Raw genomic sequence first — 21,761 nt, 5'->3', positions numbered from 1 at the left:
TTCTTATGTAATCTTTCTCTTTCTGATGTATTAGGCTCTGCCTTCAGCACAACCCTTCTTACAGAGGGTTTGTTTTTGTGGTTTCAAAACTGAACTGGGAAGGAGATGTTACGATTCACTCTGGGGCTCCAGGGAAGGAGCTGGGGGTTACAGATGACCATAAGCTGAATATGAGCCAGTGATATTCTTTTGGCCAAAAAAGCCAACAAATTCTGGGTTGTGTCAACAGGAGTGTCACTTGCAAATCAAGGGAAGTGATTCTTCCACTCTGTTCAGCAGTGGTGAGGCCACATCTGGAGTACTTGGAGCCCCACACTTCAAGAAGGACATGGTCAGATTGAAAAGAGTCCATGAGAAAGTGACAAAAATAATTAGAGGCCTGGGAAGCATAACAGACTGAAAGAACTAGGGTTATTTTGTTTGGAGAAAAGGACTGAGGGTGTATTTGATAAGTCTTCAAATACCTGAAGGGCCATTACACAGAGGATGGAGGCAGACTATTCTCTGTGGCTGTAGAGGACAGGACTAGGAGCAATGGACTCAGACTGCAGCAGAGGAAATTTAGCTGGAGATTTGAGGAACATTGGAACAGGCTACACAGAGCTGTGCAGTCTAACTCCCTGGAAACAGTCAAGAGCAGGTTGGATAGGGACTTGGCTGGGATGGTTTAGTCATGGACGGTCTTGCCTTGAACAGGGGGCTGGACTGGATGACCTCATGAGGACCCTTCCAGCCCTACTTTTTTGTGATTGTATGATCTGATCCGCACTGAAATCTGTGGAATGCTTTTTATTGACTTCCATAGAGAGGCATAACAGCCAGGGCTGTGTCCTGAGTGATGGCAGAAGCTTAAGGGGCTAGGTGAGTTGTGGTGCCTGCTGTTCATGCATTTTCTCGAAGTGCGTGCCTGGGGCTGGTGCCCTGGTCACCCACTGCTCATTACACTACTGCTTCCATGGGTCAGGTCCCATGTAAAACAAACAAAAGAAACATGTGCATTAGATGATGTGCTATAGGTCACTCTCACGTCCTTCATTACAGTTCTGTCACAAAACAAAAGTGAGGATTCAGGGTGATATTTGTGCCTGTGTGGGAACCTGACCTACAGATAGAGATAGCTTAACCTTGCAGAAAATAGAGCTTGCTTATTCATGGTCCTCCACCTCAAAACAAGTCTATTCCATACAGAACTTAACATAGTTAATGACAGCATTAGACTAACAACCCTGGGGCATTTTTTTTTTTTCTCAGAGATCCTGCCTCACTTCCTCATTCTGTAGGTGATCCCCATCCGAGTCCACTGAGTCTACGATCTAGCTGCTGACATTGGCTGCTTTCCGGAATTCAGTTTTCCTGACTCCTCCACTCCTGAATTTCGAGATGTTAAGACCAGATGAGCCATTAGGATTACTGAAACTAATCTCCTGGATATACTGAGCCACAGAATTTCACGCAGTGAGTTCTGCTTCAAGACAGTGCCATATAAAAGTAGAGCTGGCTGTTAGATGAGAATAGGAGAAGCTGGAAAGAGGAGTAGAGAAGGGAAATGGCATGGTAATGGAAGGAGCTATGATACTTGAATCAACATGCAGAGGAAAGAATGGAAAGCCAAGCAGACTGGTAGAAAGGTAAGGCGAAGAGAGTGTGGAGCAGGGACATGAGAATGCTAAATAGGAATTCAAGTGGAAGAAAGATAGGGATACCCCAGCTAGGCCTGAAAGAACAAGAACAGATTCTGGAAGCACAATATAGTCATGCCAGCTTGGTTCTTTGAACAAGCTAAGTGGCTCTGTTGAGAAGCAGGGTCTATAAGCTTGGGTGAACCTCTGTGTTACTATGGTGAGGCTCTTTCTAGTACCTGAGCTTGCTTGGTTATCTTTGCCAGGTACCAAACTGTGCCAGAAAGGTATACTATAAACTGACCTTCTTAGAAACATTTCCTTTCTGCTTCACACTCTCACTAAAGGCCCATCCATTTCCTGTTCCAGGCACTTTTAACTGCCCGTTGGGCTTCCACTACTGCTGGAGGGAGCAAACTAGCATCTCTCTCTCTCTAGCACTGTGCCTCCTTCAGCCATAAGAGCCATTTGCTTTGTCCAGCATAGTTGGCTCTCTATACCCTCTCAGTTGTAGGCCAAGCAGGAGAGATGAAGCAATAAAACCATTTCTGTAAATCAGACCTGGTTTTGCTGGATAGAGGAGGGGTGACTTCAGAGGTGAGGAAGCATGAGTTGTTGGCTTCTTGCTCTGGGCTGGCTTACTGTACCCAAGTGAACTCTGTCTCTATTTCTTTGAATCTACAGCTCAAGGCTCACTCTGTGCACAGATGAATAGAGTCAATTCCTTGGATGCCTAAGAGCGAGGAAGAAAAGCCCCTTTTGATTACTCTAATTTTTTTTATTTTTTGGGGGGGGGGAGGGGTTTGCTGGATTTAAATCAGACTCTTAAAGGGCCAGCTTGCAAATAGCTTGTCACATACAGTCAGGAAAGCTAGCTGGTATGCCCTGATGTAGTCCTAAATCATTTGCCTTTCAGCTATTGGTGACTACCTTGCACTTTTTGCCTGTATTGCTACATTCACTTCTGTCTTGGTGATACATACTTTATTACATATTAATTCATTAACTTCCCTTGCACTTATTTCGGTTCAACCTGTTCCAGGCACATCCAGCAAAACTGGCATGCTGCTGGTCCACTGTGTGTGAAATTTCTTTCTGCCAGCCTCTCACGTGGCAGGACATTCATGGAAGGACAGACTGCACAGTCTTTCTTTTACATTTTCAGTTCCCTGTAAGCTATTCTTGTAGGGGAGGAGAAGAGGGTTGGCAACTGAGGGCCTCTCCAGCTGACTTATGACTGACTTAATGCTGTATCTGCAAAGAAAACCTCTAATTGTTCAGCTGTGGGTAGGCGACAAAAGGGAACTTGGTTTTAGTCACAGAGTAGAGTCCAGGACCCTCTGCACGAGACTTTCAGCTGTTCCTTTGGGAATGCTACAGTGGGAGAAAGAAAACAAAGCTGAGGTTTTGGTTTCAATTAATAATTTTTTGTATTCATGGCTTTTCACAAAGGCATTGGTTTCCGCAGTAACAAGGAACTGTGGCACCACTGTAAATCTTGCATGAAGTACTGTTTTTGTGGTACCCATTAATGTAAAAGCCTGTGCCAGCTCAGAACTGGAAGACACCTAGACTAGGTATGCACTTGTAAATGGAAAATGGAGCTCTGCCTGAAAAATTTTAGGCACTCCTGGGCCCAGCTATTAACAAGCAATGAAATAATGGTGAAATGAGTCTTTCAGAATGATTCCAGGAAAATAAATGGGTTCAGTTCTGTTCTAAATGGGGAAAGATTTAAAAGTGAAGAGACCTTCCACTCAGATGCTAATTGGTTCACTTTTCCCTAATTCTTTCACTGTCCCCTGGTTTGCCATGGATAAGACAACTGTAGCATTTTAACACTCCAGCCCTGTAATAAAACTACCAGGAACCTCTGAGTCTTGGGCTATATGTAGCTTTTCATTAATATGCTCAAATTTTCTATAAAAGAGAAGAAGCGGATGCATTGGATTGTTACGATGTTTGTGAGCTTTTTCCACAGTTCTGTGTGTTATTCCCTTCATGAATAATTTCATCCCATAATATTGCCCTCCTGATAGCTTCCCTCTTCTTTCTGTTAGCCATTATATTTGCATATATTCTTTTGTTTAGTTCATTTTATTATCAATAATGATCTAGTACGGCCTGACCCAAAAGTCCACAGAAATTAGCAGGAGTCTTTCAAACCCCATAGTGCATAGGGTTTTACAGCAAATGGAGTTTTCCTGACAAAGACAGAATGCCTGCCTACAGGGCTTACAGACTAATGGCACTACTGGGTACATAGGAGTACACAACAATATCAAAATGAACAAGTATAGAACAAAAAAGTACCATGAATACGGCAGCATGTGGGCACTACAGAATGGAGCACAATTGTTCTGGATCTTGTTAGTGCAGCAAAGGCACAGAGATGTGGAAGAGCTTTCTAGGCCACTGAAAAATAGCACAAAACAGTAACTAAGGGGAAAAAAGAGAAAGAGAGATGACAACGACGACTTTCAGGAGTCAAGCTGATAAAAAGTTTTCTATCAAATTTCAACTATTTGGCATTTGCTTTTTGTGTAAACTGATTATTTTTGTCAGTTGCCACAAAACAAAAGATGGCACTCTTATGTATAATTTATTTATTAAAAGTTGACCATTTATGCAGAAAGTTTTACAAAAAATGCTTTTCCTGATTTTTCTTGACATTTTCTGAAGCGATGAAAATTTCCAGAGCAATCATAATTAGCAATAAAACTGGCAGGATTTTCCATCCAACCCTGATGATAACCTTGCTGCCAGAATAATTATAAACAGAAAATCTGTAAAAACATATACGTTCATAATTAATGCTTAGCAGAAATCAAAGTGAGAAGTTAAGCTGTGAGTATGGAAAGGGTGCTGGAAGTAACAGCTGTGCATGACTTCAAATGATTAAATGTTTTTATTTCCTTCTGTGCAAAGACACTTTATCACTACTATGGCCAACAAGTGACTGGGGTCACATTTCTAGTAGTGCTCAGGATCCCTAGAAGACTCAAAAGCACCCTAGGCAGATCTAGGGGGTTGCAGTAGTGCACCTACACCACTATCCTCTCTTCCCCCTGATTCTGGCTCCACCCAAACTGTAAAACCAGCTGCCTAGGATGGGCAGCAGTATTTCTATTCAGGTAGTACTGAAAGATTCAGTGGATTTAGTGACTCATTATAATCTGCCTAATTCCTGCTCATCTTTCTTCATTTCACAGGTATTAACAACTGTCTTTCCTTTTTAATAGTCTTGATGTTCCACTAGTCAAACTACCCTTTACTTTTTGCATTTTTGTTGTCTCTTAGCCATTCCTGGTAAGCCTCCCTCCTATTTCACAGCACTGTAGGCTGTTTTTAGCTACAGCCAAAGATCTCATCTCAGGTCTGGTAACATTAACCTGGGCATAGAAATGCCTGACAAAAAAGTATTGGAGGCACTGTCAAGACACTCACGAAAGCTAGATTTTGTTTCATGAATCTGAGTAAAAGATGGACATTTAACTATAATGATGGCAGGACTAATAACACAATATCTTTTTGACTATTTTTGCCTAGTTTGTTTTAAAAAAAATGATTTATCTAGCAAATCAGTAGACATTCCTGTAAAGTTGTATGTGTTTTTGCGTTGATCCTAAGCTGAATAACGAAGCGGTAGGCCCCAACCATATTAGTAATGCTTCAAGTTTCTCTTTAACTGGAGAAAAATGTGCTATATATAATGATGTACCACACCATTTGCACTCCCTCTTTCAAAATCCTAGGTCCACCTATGTAAAGCACTATTAATATTCTGTTAGTTACTAATGAAAATATGTTTGTAGTAATAGCCCCTAAAATCTTTGGAACTCTAGCCTAATCTAAAATCCATGTATTGGTTGTTGCTAGTGGTGTAGGAAGTCTAATATACTGATTATTCTTCCCCATGGAACAATTCATCTGAACTCAATAATGGCTCAGTTGGTCTGAAAAGCAGCTACTGCCCAAGTTCAAGTTTTTAAAAAAAATGAGTGCTCCACTGCAAGGAGATGAAAGAGGCCGGATTTGCAGAACATGCTCTCTGAGAATCATGCCCCATTATGACATGTCATGTGGGGCACCTAAAATGGCTAGTCACTTTTGAAAATCACAAACAAAGCACTACAGACTTCTGTCACTTTGACAACCAATGTATGACTTTCCAGTCTCAAGGCCTAACTCCCCTTCTAGCAGCTTGCAAGCTTCTCAGTTAGGAACTTTTAGAAGCTTTTGTTTAAAGATGCACTTCCTTGATATACTGTCCACTATTGCAACTAGGTGCCTGATCCCCCAAAGGTTTAGCTACATTGTTAATGTCTCCCTAATTGTGAGCAGATTCATGGAGAGCCTTTCTCCCTCTTTGTTTAGCACTATAACCATGCTTTTCCCCCTTTAGTTGGAGGGCTGCTTCCAGTGAAGCCTACCCTTCACTTAGTTGACTATGTATGCTCATTTTACCTGAGCAGCCACCAGCTGCCAGTTGAGTTGTGCAGTAACTGAAATCCCTCAACCTTCCAGATAGTTCAGTACTATTACATGCAACTTTTTCTGGGCTTTTTACTCAGGAAAAGTAGACATATTTAAAAAAATTATAGTAAATGCAGCCTTAAAAAAATAATTTCACTTGTCTGTGGAGGATCAGTTTTTATCTAGTGCAGTTTGGAGTTGCTTTGTTTGTTTTAATGAAAAGATTATCTACAATCTGTCTTAATCTCCTTTGATTTGTCACATGCCTGTAGTTGATTTAGAAGGGTAATACACATGTGCATTGTTTTATGCTGTAGACCATTGAGTCCTTCCAGAATAGACATATGAAGAAAAGAATGATAATTCCTCTCTCCTCTTTTTGGAAGAATTGTCTAAAGCAGGGCTCTCCAACTCCTAAATTTATAGGGGCCAAATGCCTGTCAGCCATACCAGTAGGAGCTGCAACACCATGAGGGCCACTCCAACATGAACCACAGGCAGTCCCCAGGCTGCATGCTGCTCAGACTCTGCACCTTCAGGTTCCCATCTGCAGGCTGCCCTTCCTCATGCACCACACCTATGCATCAGGCTGCTGTCTCCCCACAGCCAGGTTCAGGAAGTGGAAGTTACAGAAGGGAGGGGAGGACCAGAGACCCCAGCTGCTAATGCAGCTGGAGTGATGGGGGGAGCAGCAGCAGAGTGGGAGCCCAGGGGACATATATCAACTCCTTGCAGCCCGCACAAGGCCCACAGCCCACCAAAGGAACAGCTACTAAACAACATGCTAACAGTAAGCAATTCGTGTCAAATACCAGCTCTTCAGGCTGGAATCAATTTGATCATATGCAGTGGGGTCTTCCTGGATTGGTGAGTACCATTGACATAACTAATGCCATTTAAGGCTTTGACAAAAACAATGCCATTAGCTGGATGTGGGGCAAGCTGTACCAGTTTACGATTGACCTACTTGGCAATAAGAATGACCTACTTAGCAATAAGAAAGTTGAAAGACAGAATAAGGTTAACAAAGTAATAGGGGGATAGTTGCTGTGAAGGAACCCTTGGCATAACCATATATAGAAGCTTGTCAATCACATAGGAAAAAAAGTTGCAAAAACTTATAAATAGCCAAAGAAGAAACTTAACACTTAGGAAGCTAGAGATGCAAACAACATCTAGGTACTGCAATTGCAATCCTCAGTGCTGTGACTGCCCGGTCCGGCAAGTCATCATGAAGCATTTGGAACACCTACATAAGGATGCTTTTACAGACTTCTCAGAATTTTGATATTGCTTAAGTGTTTAATAAATTGGATTTGAGACTGGAAGGCTGGAATAGTCTCATCAATCAGTTTATTCCATCTGTGCCACCCTTTAATCAAAGTTCAGTACAACAGGTGAACAACCTGAAAAACAGCCCTGGCAGCTGTAAGCTCGCACCAGCTATTTTCTGGTTTTGTACCACTTTGAATCCAAATTACAGTACCCTTAAAAACATCAGTGTGACTTACTTTACTACAGATTGTTTTAACATCTGGCATGGAGAAGAGGATTGGAATGAAACTCCTGGGATAGGAACTAGGGGGGAAGTAAGGAGGAAAGACATACAGGAGGGGAAAGAACAGGAATATTTCAAGAGTAATCATATTTTCCCATTAAGCAATGGTGACTTAGCTGACCCCCAAAAAACAAAGATAACATCTATGGTGCTGATTCAGTAATTGCCTGTCTGGAGCTCATTGCACAATCAGGGCCTAAGTATTTCATTACTTCATTGAGTCATATGCTGTTGTAGGTCCTGTTCCCATTGTCATGATAGGAGTTCCATTGGGATAAGCAGGATAACTTCTCTGGGCTTCAAAAAACCCTTGCCTCAGAAGTACTAGCTTAGAATTGCCCACCAGAAGGAAAAAGTGTGTATCAGAGCAGTCGAGCTGGCAGCCTCCAAGCTGCATCTGGCCCCCCAGGGGTTAACATGGCCCCTGGACTCCTGGCCCAGGTACCACTCCCTTGTTGCTGCCAGCAGAGGCTTCCCCACTCTCCTCCAGCTTCTGTTGCCTGCCCCGTCCCTTCTCTGAGGGTCAGGGTGGCACAGCACAGACTGGGGCTGAGGGAGCTCATGGTTGGAAGGCTCAGGGAGGAGCTGGCATGGCATAAGGGCACAAATGTGATGCAGCATGAATTGCCCTTTCCACTGGGTGGTGCGATACAGTGCAGGAGGGCAGCACATGTGGTGCAGGAGGGTCCCATGCAGCACAGCATGCGTCTCAGGAGCCAGGTGGCTAATGTGGTGTGAGACCAGGCCAGTGGCCCCTGACCATTCAGAAGCTGAATAGAGCTGGTGGTCTGTATTACTTCATACAAAGATATTATCAGGTGGAAGAGATCAGGAACAAACTTACTGGCTGACATGCAAGGATCAGGGCAGGAGCAGGGATATACAGCCACCCCTGCAGTACTGGTCACTGCTCCCACACACCCCTTTACAAAAACCTGGATCCACCCTATATGCAAATCCAAAAGAACATTACTGGACTCAAGTGGAAACAGGAGTAATTGAAATAGCCATTTTTCTAGAACATTACCTTGGATAAGTCCCTCAGGCTCTATGATATGGGTATAGGCTGGGGATGAGTAACAAAATGCTCTGAATAACTGATCAGTGAAGCCAGGAAGGAGCAGACTGTGGAAGGTCAGACTGGGAAGATTCTTTAAGTAAAACATTTCCAGTACTTACTAGATCACACATCTGTTTTCTGCTTTCTCAATGGTTTCATTCCAGGCACTTTAGTATTAATAATAGATCTGAAACTTTGAAGCAGAATGTACACCCCTGGCAACAACATCAGAAAGCATAACTTGATCTAGCAAATCTGTTGGCTACACAATGGGAAAATGACATACGGGATTACCATGTGCTTAGATGCACCTAGAGACCTGAAGTCTTTTTTACCACATAGGCCCATGGGTAAGAAAAACCTAGAAAATAAAGAGATTTAAGGTCATCCTGTAGATTTCCTGGATGTAGCCTCTTGGATTTCAATTACTGAGCCCTTTTAGCTGCAAAGGTAGCCATTCTAGCATGAAAGCTATTTTGAGATAGGGCCTGCTTTTTGTGATAAATTTGTACAGAGTTTAGTGGGGATGTGTGTTTCAGAGTCAGGCTTCTAGACACTACAACAATGCAAATGATAATAATGGACTCCTGAAAACTGACATACATGATTCAAGGATTTTATTTAAGAGTACTGAAGAGTTGCCATTGATTTCTAAGGGCTTTGGGTAGGGCCCTACATGCATATAATAAAAGAACACACTCAAATACTTAGCAAAGAAAATCTAGATCCAAGTCGCATTTAAGGGAAGTTAGGTACTTAGGATTTTCATCAACTTCCTTGGGGCTAGATCTGGCCTTCATTATACAGGCATGTATATGGGAAGGGCATTTCTTGCTTATCAATATCTTTACTTTAGCTGATATCCTGAAAGAGGCTTGATGGCATATATCATAATATGCATAACAAAAGTAGTAAAGATCATAGCACTGACCAATGCAATTAAAAGCTTAGCTACATTCTTCAGCTCCCAGATCATGAGGTACAACTTTGCGATGTATGAAGCAGTAGTCCTGTCTGTTTTCCTGATTCTTACCTGTCACTAATATAACTACAGTAACTATTGGTTTGCATTCACCAGATTTCCAGTGAAGCTTCTGCACTGGCAGAACACATCTCTGATTGGTGGTAGTCAGTGCCAAGTGAGTTTGCAAACACCCCCACCCCTAGGACCATGTCCAAAAGAATCAAAATATCACTGTTGTTTTAGTTGGTACTTGATCAAATGCTGCTGTCACTTTATTTGCACTTTCGCATCACTTGACATCGACTGAGTTGCAAGGGTGCGGCTGAAAACAGAACTTGGCCTTTGAACAGCTAATTCTAACCTGCTCCCATTCTGCCCTCACAAATAGCTCCACAAACCTAATGCAGTTTCTGCAAAGATGCTTCTGCTTTCACTCCCAATGGAGTGAGTTAGATAATAAAAACAAAACTTGTACAGGCCCCAAATTGCAAAGCACTTAATCATCTACTCAATTTAAGTATGCAAGTAATCCTATCTCTATTAAACAAAATGCTTGAGCAGGTGTGCTTTGCATATAAAATACCTTTGTGCAGCCGCACACATCGGCCTCTACAAAACCTCAGTCCTCAGTTGGTGAAATTACCTGTGAACAGAATCTCTCTCTATGGACGTATGCCTGACCTTTGGAAAGTGAAAACCAAAAAAGGAGAACCCACAGAATGGCTGGCCATACTCACACACCTAGCAGGAAATAAAACCCTTTCCTTTTTTTACATAATGAAGATAGTGGGGAAAATGGGGTTGGTTGTTAGATGAGACTAGAATCTGGAAAGGGGAACAGAGAGGAGAAATGGCGTGCTGATGGAGGGGCTATGAGACTTGAATTCAAATGCAGAGGAAAGAATAGAAAGCTGCTATGCGGATCTGTAGAAGAGTTAGGAGAACAGTGTGTAGAACAGGGACATGGGAATGGCAAGTAGGCATTTAGGTGGAAGAAATATATATGAGTAAGGAAAGGAGAGGTCCTAAAGATTTAGAGGCCACTGACTGCAGGTGATTAACCCAGACAAGGGTTGAGAAAAGAGAGTACTAAGAGGAGAAAATGAGGACAGAGAAAAGGATATTTTTAGAGGAGAAGATACATTGGGTCTTGGTTCCTTATTGCCCTGAATCTTGCCTTGTCACTTAGGCCTGTGTTGAGTGTAGAAAAGGCAGCAGAACAGTGTCTCTGTACATAAACTTTGCATAAGTATGACAGCACAAGATTCAGGACAAAAGATAAATCAGGCCCAGTGAAATTTAATGGGAAAGGAGAATTAAAGTCAAGTAATACCTGGGACTTGGAATACTAAATGAAAGCTTGTTCTAGAAACCTCAGGAGGGCCAGAGCCAAAAGTGGAAATGGCAAACCTGAAAGTACCGAAAGTCAACGATGAAGAGATAGGGAGAACCATAGATGAGCAAAGGAATGTCTTTAGATTTCGAACTTTTTGGCAGATTTGCCTGGTGGCTGAAGTCCAAGCCAGTCATCTCATTCTTAGTCATTCAGAACACTCCATCTGCCAATCATTTTCTATTTTCCAATCTGGGCTCTGCTAAATCTATTTCTACTGTTGAAGCGTTTTAGCCATAGCCAAACCAATACCTTTCTAGCCAAAAGTAAATTATTTTCAGAGAAATCACACGCTATTTCTGGTTAACAAGTACCAGAGATGATGTCAGTTTTCTGACCTGCTTATGGCAGAGTAAGAAGGAAACTGATACATACAGGAGAACAGACCATCTATGAAGATACTTAATATTACAGTGACTGTGATACTACAGGAAAATCTCTGTTATACATTTAACTAACCAGAATACTTAATTAGCCAGAATTTCAGCAACAGGACATACATGGCACTGCGCTGATTTGCTGCCTGCTGCGCAGCTCTGAGGGTACCCGTGCAGGGTATCTGAGTGTGCATGCCCCTTCCCCCGACTGCAGCAGACTGCAGCTGGGCTGCCATGGCGTTTGGGGTGGCTGACTATTGTGGCATTTTTATCTGTATTCTATGTTATTCTTTATACAGTATGTTATCCTGTAATGTACTGAACACTAATTCTTTGAAAATTTGCACTGCACGTATGGCACTGTCTTCCTTGAGTATAACTCTCAGATAACTGGAATTTTTAGATAACCGGCACCCCCCATTCCCCACTCGTGCCAGATAACAGAGATTTTACTGTACCTCAGAACATGTTGAATGACCTCTGACTAAGTAGATGTTTGAAGGCAGGGTAGATATGTACCTTGATTAACTAAATAAGATAAATACGGAGCACAAACTTTTGTGAATCCATGTTGACTTCAGCAGATGCTGTCTGAATGTTAATGGGTGTTTGGCAGCATCAAGGATTGTATCTTAAGCCATCAAGGACTAGGGACTTCAGTTTTCCAACTCTTTATCTTCCTCATCTTGGAATATGGGACACAGCATCCTGAATATAATAAATAAGGGGAAAAAAAGGATTGACATGAGCGTATTGGTTATGCTTTAATGGGCATCTATGTAATGTATGTGTAATTCAGTTGGCAGTCAACAAAATTATTAGAGAGACGTTACTAATCACTTTTTCTTATTAGGGTTTAAGTCAGCAAGGGCTAACCTTTTTGGCAGGCATGCCACAAACTAGCCCATCACCAACTTTGAGTGCCACTCTGATCCCCTTCCCCTGCTTTCTGCACCATCCTGTTCTGCCTGAACTGCAGCTCTTTCTGCTTCCTTCCCTGTGCGCCCTGCCCAATGTACTGCTTTGCTTTCTGCTTCCTACCCTATCTGCTGCCCATCCTCTTCCCAATCTGCTGTGCCACACAGAGGCTGCTATTACCTGCACGTTATCTGGGCTCATCAGTCATCTGGCGGCCAACACACACAAATGGACAGAACTGGGATCTTTCCCCTGTCCTTTCAGCACTGATGACCAGGGTTCAGATTACACTTTGACTGGGGCGGATGGGAATCCACATAAAAAAATTAAACTGGTTCATTGATTAACCTAAGTGAAGGAGCAATCTGATTGGAGACCCCCTTCTCCAGGTTATGATTTTCAAATCTTACAGGGGGGCTTTGGTCTGTTCTGGGACTCAGCCCCTCCAGCTCCTCCTTAATTCACACCCTGCTGATGCCATATTCTAGAATTACTTGCCACTCTTGGAAAAGATGAATCTCTCCTTTCTGAAAATGAGTGGGTTTGGGGAGCCTGGGTGTCAGGGGTCTCTGATCTGATTGCTCCTTCACTTAGGTAGACTTGTTAATCAGTGAGCTGGTTTAATTTTTTTTTTTTTTGCAGACCCCTGCATACAGCGGATCCAGGATGCTGAGAAGGGGTTCTGGGATCGGGCAGATGAGGTGCAGTTTGACCTTCAGTTACGGTGGAAATTGGGAGGACTCGGGTACAAAAATCCTAATTCTGTTGCAGGCTCTGATGTCATGCCTAGGCGCCAGTGGCCCCAGAGGTGCAGGTACCCGTGCTGGTGGCACGCGTGCTGCCACCTACGCTTGTGTGTTCAAACCGGGCCGGGGCGCGCTGGGCTTTGCTGCCCGCGGGACGGCTGGCCAGCCCCCGCCCCCGCCCCCGCCGAGCTGCAGGTTGCGGTCTGCCGCGGGGAGGGCTAAAGAGGCGGGAGGCTGGAATGGGGGCGGGGTAGGGGCCCGCCCCCCTCCTCTCTCCCGCAGCGCATTCGCTGCGGCCTTTGTGACGTCACGCCGTTCTAAAAAAGAACACACAAAACAATCGGCATTGAGAAAAATAGATACACTTCCCACCCCCTGTTTTGTTTTGATCCTATTTAAAGGGAACCCGGCAGGCACACAGACGGGAACCGCGCTTCGGCCCGAAGCCTGCCCAGGCTGAAGACATGGTGTCCCCGGTCACCGTGGTGAGTGCACGGGGGGCTCTGCGGCCACGGCACGAGCCAGCGGGGGAGAGCGCCGTTGTCTCCACTGCCGGCAGCGATCTGGACCTGCACGGATGCGTGGCGGGCAGGTCCTGCCTGGGCTGGGGGCATGCGATCCTCTGCCCCGGCAAAGCGGTGCTGCCTAGGCAGGGTCGAGCCGACTCTCCATCAGCTTGCTGCTTCGGCGAGGGCGGGCGGGGGGTAATAACAGGGGGGCAGAGTCTGATTCCTGTCCGCTACCAGCTTCCCCTCGCCGGCCGGGCTGGGCTGGGCTGGGCGCTAGCAGCAGCAGGATGAGATGGGGGAGGCGGGGGGGAGACAAGTCGCTGGGATGAAAACATTGGGCACGTGACTAGGAAGCGTGACTGTGTTGCCTGCCCTGCTGGGGTCCAGCCGGGTGCGGAGCGCTGGGGGAGGCGCGCTCAGCCCGGCCCGGCCCGGGGCACCGGCCTGGTGCTGCGGGGGTCCTGGCCTTGCCTGGGCGTTGCGGGGCTGCGCCTTGGTGCATCTGCCCTGGCCTGATGCGGGGGAGGTGCAGGGATGTGGGGCAGCTGCTGGGCCGGGGAGGGGAGGTTGTAACGCAGCCTTGGCCACTCACCGGCACCTCCCCCAAGCCGCGGGAGATCCCACAGTCCAGCCAGGATCCCCCTTCTCGCCCTGATCAAATTTGTTTGGCAGGGGAGGGAGAAAGAGAGGCTGTCCAATCCGGCTCAGGTACTGCAACAGTTTTACCAGGGTGCTGCAGTGGTGCTGCCCACCTGTCCCTTTCTAGTGCCCAGCTACTAAAAAGATAGTCCTAGCCTCTGTCCAGTTAGAAGAGATAAGAAAATCCTTGGTACAACCAGCTCAGCGGACAATGGTTTTTTAAAAAAAAATATTTCTGCCCTTGTCTCCTAAACACCCTGTTGTTATCCATGCAATATTCACAGTGAAATGAAAGACAAGAAGCTTTGTGTACCACCACTTTAAGTGGTATGGATAGCAGTAGAAAAATGGCAGTACAACAACAAGAACTAGAAACTGTCTCGCATCGCCCTTTCTTAACAAGGTTATCAAGAATGCACTCAAGTGCTTAGGTTGCTCAAGAAGAAAAGCTTTCCCTTAGGCAGGCTCTGTTCTTTTTAAAAATCCACTGTTAAATGTTAGTATATTAATGTAGCACAATTACTCATAAGATTGATTACTGCATCACCGTACCAGTGATCTAGGATGAGCGTCAACTAATAGTCTAGTTTTGGAGGCAGACAGGAAGAGAAGGATTACAGCCCTATCTTAAATTCAGAGGAGCAAGAAAAAAATATCTTTATAAATGGAACAAAGCAGCTTGCTAATAAAAGGGCAAAAATCACACCCATGAAATGCAGCAAGATTTGACCTAAAGAATCAGAAGTCTGAAAAACAGTTAAAGGTTTTCGGGTATGTCCTTGTATCATCCATCTTCTTCATTAGTACTAGCAGAAGCTAGTATGATGCCTCACTATTTTCCTTTATCCCTTTTCTCTTGGTAGAAGGGAAAACTCCCTCCCCAAATTATGGCAGCAGTTTTGCCAGAAGGAGAATTGAGGTATTGGCTCCTTTTTTTACAATATTAATTTTAGGAGTGAAAACTCCCCTCTGCTGATATGACACATTAAGATTCTGATCAAAAGTAAAAGGGGGAGGGAGATAATGTTGCAACTCTTGCATTGTAGTCACTTTTATTTAGAAGTACTTTCCTGTGTACTCCAGCAGACAGGGCTGCTACAATAGACGGGATGCTATTTTCCTGCTTTGCTGGATCTTTTCTCTGGGATTCTCCAGTGCCTTTCCATCAATATCAGGACAATCATAAGTTATAACAAATGACAGTTTCAGGAATCAAAGCCTCTGAATGCTGTATAGTCTGTTCTGATTTTCTTTGCTAGAAGCCTCTAACTCTCCTCTCCTTTAGCTTTCCTGGTTCCCCGGATAAAAATTGTTTGGTAAACTCTTTCAAAACCAAACTACTGTGTTTGTAATTTTTGTGTGGCCTTTTGCATCATTTCAATGGCTCTGTGCTGTTCTCATCTGAACACTCCATCGCCTACTTTCTCCAACTTCCTTGATTTGACGGATTCCCCTGCCTCTCCCTCCTTGACTGGCAGTAGTGACAGCTGAATTCCCACAGTCATATCAGAGAAATTTCAGTGGCCTGAAGCCTCTCCTTGAGACCTGCAGACAGAACGGTGCCAGCTCTTGGTTCTGCAGCCCGAATTAGGGACGTTGATGCTCTGTATTTTTTTTTTTTTTGCTTTGGCCATTACCAAAGTCTTCAATGGTACAGCGCTGTAGTTTCCACTGTGATTATGGTGAGAACAGATTCTCTTATAGTGATTGCTCTCAGCTCTTTCCTAGACAATTTTTTGAATCCTAAGTGTTTTAACTCTTTAGTCCCATCTGTTCAGTAGACTATTTCCCCCTCCTCAAGTTCTCATGTAACATTATGGAACAGCTGCTGTTGAGAGAGCAAAATCTCCTCGACCAATGTAAATAACTTTTCCTTTTTTTCCCCACACTAACCCAGCAGTAAAACAACCATTTACTAGTTATGCTTTCATTATTTAAATATCTTAGTGTACATCTTTGAGACCCTATGACCCTCTCCTCCTGCTGTGAAAAGGAGTCTCTGGACGTCATATGTGCACATTTACTGGTACCCCCTGCTGTCCCAAGATCATAGGAAAATTAGGGTTGGAAAGGACCTCATGAGATCAGCTAGTCCAGCCCCAAGCTTAAGGTAGGATCATCCTGGACTAAACCATCCCAGCCCAAATGTCTGTCCAACCCTGCTTTGAAAGTTTCCAGGGACAGAGATTTTACATTGTCTCTAAGTACTTTGCTCCAGTACTTGGCCACCCTCAGTCAGAAAGATCTTTGTGATCTCCAAGCTAAATTTCCTCTGCTGCAGTTTGAGGCCATTGCTTCTAGTTCTGACCACTACAGCTGTAGAGAAAAGTCTGTGCATCTCCACCCTCTCTATAATCATCCTTCAGGAACTTGAAGACTTACTCAGTCCTCACTCAGTGGGTGCATCTACATGTGCGCCTGATGGCGCAGTTGTTACTTATTAAAGCAAGTACTGACTGTGCAGTAACTGCTGTTACTGCATAGTCCCAGCAGTGCATGGGTCGTTTCCAACCCTACTGCACAGTGACCACAAGCTTGTGTGGATGCACCCAGTCTTCTCTTCTCCAGACTACATAACCCCAGCTCTTTCAGCCTTTTCTCAGAAGTTATGCTTCCCAGGCCTCCAACCATTTTTGTCTTTTCCTGCTGGACTCTTTGTAATCTGCTTGCATCTTTCTTGAAGTGTGGACCCCAAAACTGCACACGCGCTTTGTACTCCAGGTGAGGCCTCACCAATGCTGAATAGAGTTAGAAAAATCACTTCCCTGTTCAGGCAACTAAAAGGGCATGTCTACATGAGACATGTATTGACTAGCTGCACAGTAAACAGCTTAGTCTATATGTGCACTCCTACTAGGCTGGCATAAACAAAATGTACCCCACAGCAGGATAATATTTGTAAATACAAATATTTACAGTACTACCCTGCTGCAGAGTAAAAAAAACCCAAAGCAGCACATGTGTAGACACTGGGGGTCTAGCTGGGGCACAAGTGTGCTTCAGTTTGGGGGCAGCCTGCTGGCTAGCCCTGAACTGGAGCACCCTCGTTCCCCAGCCAGGTCCTCCACAGCATGTTGAACAGGGGAGCAGCCCTGGGCTGGCAGGCTGACCCCCCCACGGTGGGCCCTCCATCAGCCGGGGCTGTTCCACCCTGGCTCAACTTGCTGCAGTCCCAAGTGCGTGTGCAGATGCACACCTGGCAGCAGTAAGCTCCAGAGCTTAGTGCTGTGCATTGCTAGGGAAGTGTAGATGTGCCCAGAATGTTGTTGGCTTTCTTTTTTCCTCAGAAAGAATATACTTTTTATTCAGATTCAGTTTATGGTCCCTCAAGTACTTCTCTGTGATGCTGTAGCCTAGCCAATCCGTATTCATGTATAGAGTGGTTCTGTACCAAATGCAGGACTTTGCACTTATCCCACATTATTCTGATGCCCACATAAGTCTTGCAGCACCCTATAATATATAACTGTTGGCAAGAGTCGTCATCTGTCACCTATTACACTCTTGTAATATTTGACAGGTGCTCCCTCCGTGATTGTCTTGCACAGTTCTTTGTAACGCAGTCTGACTAGCTTTCTGGTTCATGAGGCAGCTTGAGCTAGTGTTGAGCTTGGGCACCAGAAGCCAGGACACTCTAGTTTTGCAGATTTGCTACGGAGTCATAGAACTGGAAGGGGCCTCCTGAGTCTCCAAGCCTATTCTGCTCTGATCACAAACCACGATGTCATATAATACCCCTCATGGCCTGTTCAAGCTCCATCTTAACAACTAGACTCCTTAGATAAGCCATTATTTCTGTTTCGCCGTTTCTCTCTGTGAAACAAGGATAATGTTGCTTGATTCTCACAGGGCACTTGTGAAGCTCTGTGAAGATAATTCATGTCAAGCAGTGACTCCTTTAGCAGAAGAAATGTACAAGTTTACACATTCATTAGCTATTAGAGCTGGACCATTAGCTGATGTGGCAGTGGCTCGTGCTTCTGAGGTTCAGTCTATGCATATAGGCTGATGCAATGTGTAATCTTTAATGTACAGAAAAGAGCTTTGCTGTCCCAGGATGCAAGAATCTATATTTTTATATATTACTGGATATCTTCATGTTCTGTACAGTTTTCAAGACAGAAAAGGCACCTATACATGTACATAAAGGTTGCTGTGATGCGCTGTAATTACAATGCATCGGAGAAGACTCAATTAATCAAGTCTGCTGGAGTGTGGTAAGTACAGCGCTCCAGAAGACCCCAGTGTCGCGTGCATCAATGTGCCTGCACTGAAAAATGGTGGCGGGGGGCTCATTAACTAAAGCTCACTTGACAAGCTTTAGTTAAAAGTGCCCCCACTGCCATTTTTCAGTGCAGGGACACTGATGCATGTGATGCTCTGGGTGCTTTTAATTAGAGCAGCTCTGAGCTGCTGTAATTTAAAGGGCCTCTCACCTCCCAGAGCATGTGAGTAAATGCCCAAAAGATTTAGCTGAATACATTTAAAAAATGAAATGAAATAAAATAACCTATCAATAGTTGCACCAGAAACAAGCAAGCATTACCCTGCAAATTTAAGCGAGTCCCTTCACTGTGGCACTTACCATCTGTTGATGATAACAACCACGCCTGTGCTGATCCACTACCTTCCTGTTTTGAAAAGGCCAATAGCCAAGCCACTCTGAGCATTTCCATTGTGCTTTACATCAGAGGTAGATATTCTGAAGAAATCACCAAGACAAATAGATGAAAGGATTTTTAAGTCTATTCTTTTCTACCCTCCAGTAGTTTGCATTGTCAGACACATTTTAGAGACTCCCTGCTCCCCTTTCCCCACCCACCACCAAATCATTATGATGCACCTGGCAGGCTCATTCACCCCTTAGCTATACATGCATTGTTACATCACGAATCCAGATAGGTTGCAAGGTTCACGCAGTCCTTGAGCATGAATTCTGCTCTTTTGTTTCTTGAGGGGAATCTTTGAGTTTCAATATCTCAGTGCATTTGCACTGTCCCTACAAAAGCAGGATAACTTCCCTGATTATAATACAATTGCACGTGGTATAAGTTTGTCTCAAACAGCATAAGTGAAATCTCATATTTTGGGGGGAAAAATCTTAACTCAGTAAATAATCAACATATTCCATTCCAGAATCCCAAGGACTTTACTTTTAAAGGCTAATGAATCAGAGTGGTCCAGTTACAAGCTCACTAAAGCCTGAGCAATTAATAGGCAGAGATGTAATTCAGAAAGGACATACTTCAGTTAGGAGGGCAATGGAATGAGTCCAAACAACATCCTGTCCAATTATCGTTGTTCCATGACTGACACCCATAGAACATGGAGCACTTTAAGGTTTTCCAAGCAACATACACAGACTTACATCTTAAAAGGTAAATTGCAAAGCAAAAAAAAAAAAGTGTTCTGCAGTTTTTCTTTCTGATGCATAATGAAACCTACTGAGATTTCTGCATGAAATATCAGATCGTCAGCTCCTTACGTTGGATAGATCACTGGTAAAACCTGAGGAGAACTAGAGTGGTGATGGGCCAAGAAGCTGGAACCAGAGGTGCAGCACTTTCTCTCTACAGCAGTAGTTCCCAACCTTTTTTTCCTCCCCGCAACTCGCTGCTGCAAGTGGAGTGTGGCGGCAGTGGTGGTGGTGCTCCTGGCACGCAGCGTGGCTTGTTTTTTTGCGTGCAGCACTGCTGGCATTGCCCCCAGTGACCCTCGTTTGGGTCATGACCCGGGAATGGGAACCACAGCTCTACAGTGAAGAAGGTATTAAGTTAAGGCGGTCACCATTCTAGTCCTTCAACAGGGTTGTAAACAAAAAACTCAGGAGTCTTTTACCTTTCCTTCATGTTGTATATTTATATAAGCAGTTCCCTATTAGTCATAGTTTTTTATATGCATGTGTAGGTTGTAATATGCTAAGCTAGCTGACTAGTAGGCTGAATGATGTATCTTCCTTCACTAACCACAAAGTATTGGGACCTGTTGCAAAATCAGATTAGCTTGGAGTAGTTTCAAAACACCTTGCAATGCTGGTCAGGTCAGGCAAAAGGATTATACCAGAACAGGGTTTTCCTCCTGCTTAAGGTAATAATCTTTGTGCAAGAAGTGCACCAATATAATTGGTTGCATATCATATCAGAACCGATAACAGGAAAATTAACATTAAATCGGCAATTGGCTTTTTTTGGCTGATAATGTCACTGATAAATGCCGGGTGGATGTGGGCAGCCACAGCATGCACGTGGCCAGGAATGCAGCCTAGCAGCTTGGAGATCAGGGTCCTGCCAGTTGGTCTGTGGGTGGTGTGGGAAGGGTACAGGGGAGGGAAGGGGCCTGCGGAAGTGGTTAGAGGCCCCCCGTGGTGAAAGGGAGGGAGGGAGTGGCACAGGGGCAGGTGCTGCTGAGCTAGGGAAGTGAATGGGACCATGGTGCTGAGAGTGGGAGGGAGCTGCGAGTGGCTCGTTCAGGGAGCACAGGAGATGAGTGTGGGGTGCAGCTCCCCGCCACTGCCTGCACCCCTGGGGGAGGTGTGAGGGGCGTGTACCCCCCTGGATTTGTGCTCAGGATGAGGGTGGGCTGCCTGCTGCAGGCTCAGGGCCAGGGGCTGTGCCAGCCACTTCCTGGTAGGGGGCCTGGGCCAGGGCTGCACTTGGAGTGGGTGAAGCAGGCTGGGCTCACCGGTGTGGTGCATGCAGTAGCAGTGGCTACAGGGAATTTTGGGGTGGTTATAGCCCCCCAAGCTCTTCCAGTGCCACCCCTGCTTGGGGCACCAGGGCTTCCAAGGCAAAGGCAGCAGGGGCAACACTAGGGAGGGCTTGGGGGGGCTGTAGCCACCTCAACTTCCCTGTAGCCACCTCACCTAGCACCACTGCTGCCATGTGCCCTGTGTAGCTGAGCCCAGCTTGCCCCTGTCTGCTCTAAGGACAGCCCCAGCCCAGCCCCACACTGGGAAGAGGCTTATGCAACCCCTGGCCCTGAGCCCACAGCCGGCAGCTCACACTTGCCCCATACACCAATCCAGGGGGGCACATGGCCCTCATGCCTCACCCAGGAATGCATGTAGTGGCAGGGAGCCACCCCCCCCTTTCACGCCCCTGGACAAGCCACCTGCATCTCCCTCCTGCTTCTGGCCCCGGCATCCCATTCACTGCCATGGTTGGGCAGTGGCTGCTCCTGTCCCTTCCCCATTCCCTCCCTCACTGTGGGGGCCTCAATCTGTGCCCCCCTTGCCTCTTCCCTCCCATAAACTTACAGGCAGGAGGCTTTTCTCCAAGCTGCTGGGCTACATTCCTGTAAATCAGCTATCAGATTGGTATCGGCCAATATGGCAGGTTAATAATCAGCTATCAGTATTGGCCAAGAAGCTCTTTATTGGTGCACCCCTACTTTGGGCAGAATATACCAGATGTAGCCATTGATGATCTGCATAAATAGTAGAGCTACCTGACATTTCTCACTCCCTACCTTTCTTGAAGTCTCCTAAATGCAGCAGTCTGCTG

The 21,761-nt window shown here is 45.1% G+C and overlaps 1 protein-coding gene across 1 annotated transcript in view; it reads left to right on the top strand.

Moving 5' to 3' along the window:
* The first annotated feature begins 13,410 nt into the window (after positions 1-13,410).
* TMEM86A (transmembrane protein 86A) overlaps positions 13,411-21,761 on the top strand; it is a 39,142-nt gene continuing 30,791 nt past the window's right edge. Inside the window, exon 1 of the mRNA XM_019552038.1 lies at positions 13,411-13,596. Coding sequence (XP_019407583.1) covers positions 13,576-13,596 — 21 coding nt within the window. The 5' untranslated portion in view covers positions 13,411-13,575. The remainder of the gene's footprint in view (positions 13,597-21,761) is intronic.

This window comes from Crocodylus porosus, unplaced genomic scaffold, assembly GCF_001723895.1.
Source record: "Crocodylus porosus isolate Cpor-Errol unplaced genomic scaffold, CroPor_comp1, whole genome shotgun sequence".
Taxonomy (NCBI): domain Eukaryota; kingdom Metazoa; phylum Chordata; order Crocodylia; family Crocodylidae; genus Crocodylus; species Crocodylus porosus.
The sequence above is the reverse complement of the archived record's forward strand: the minus strand, read 5'-3'. Positions and strand labels throughout refer to the sequence as shown.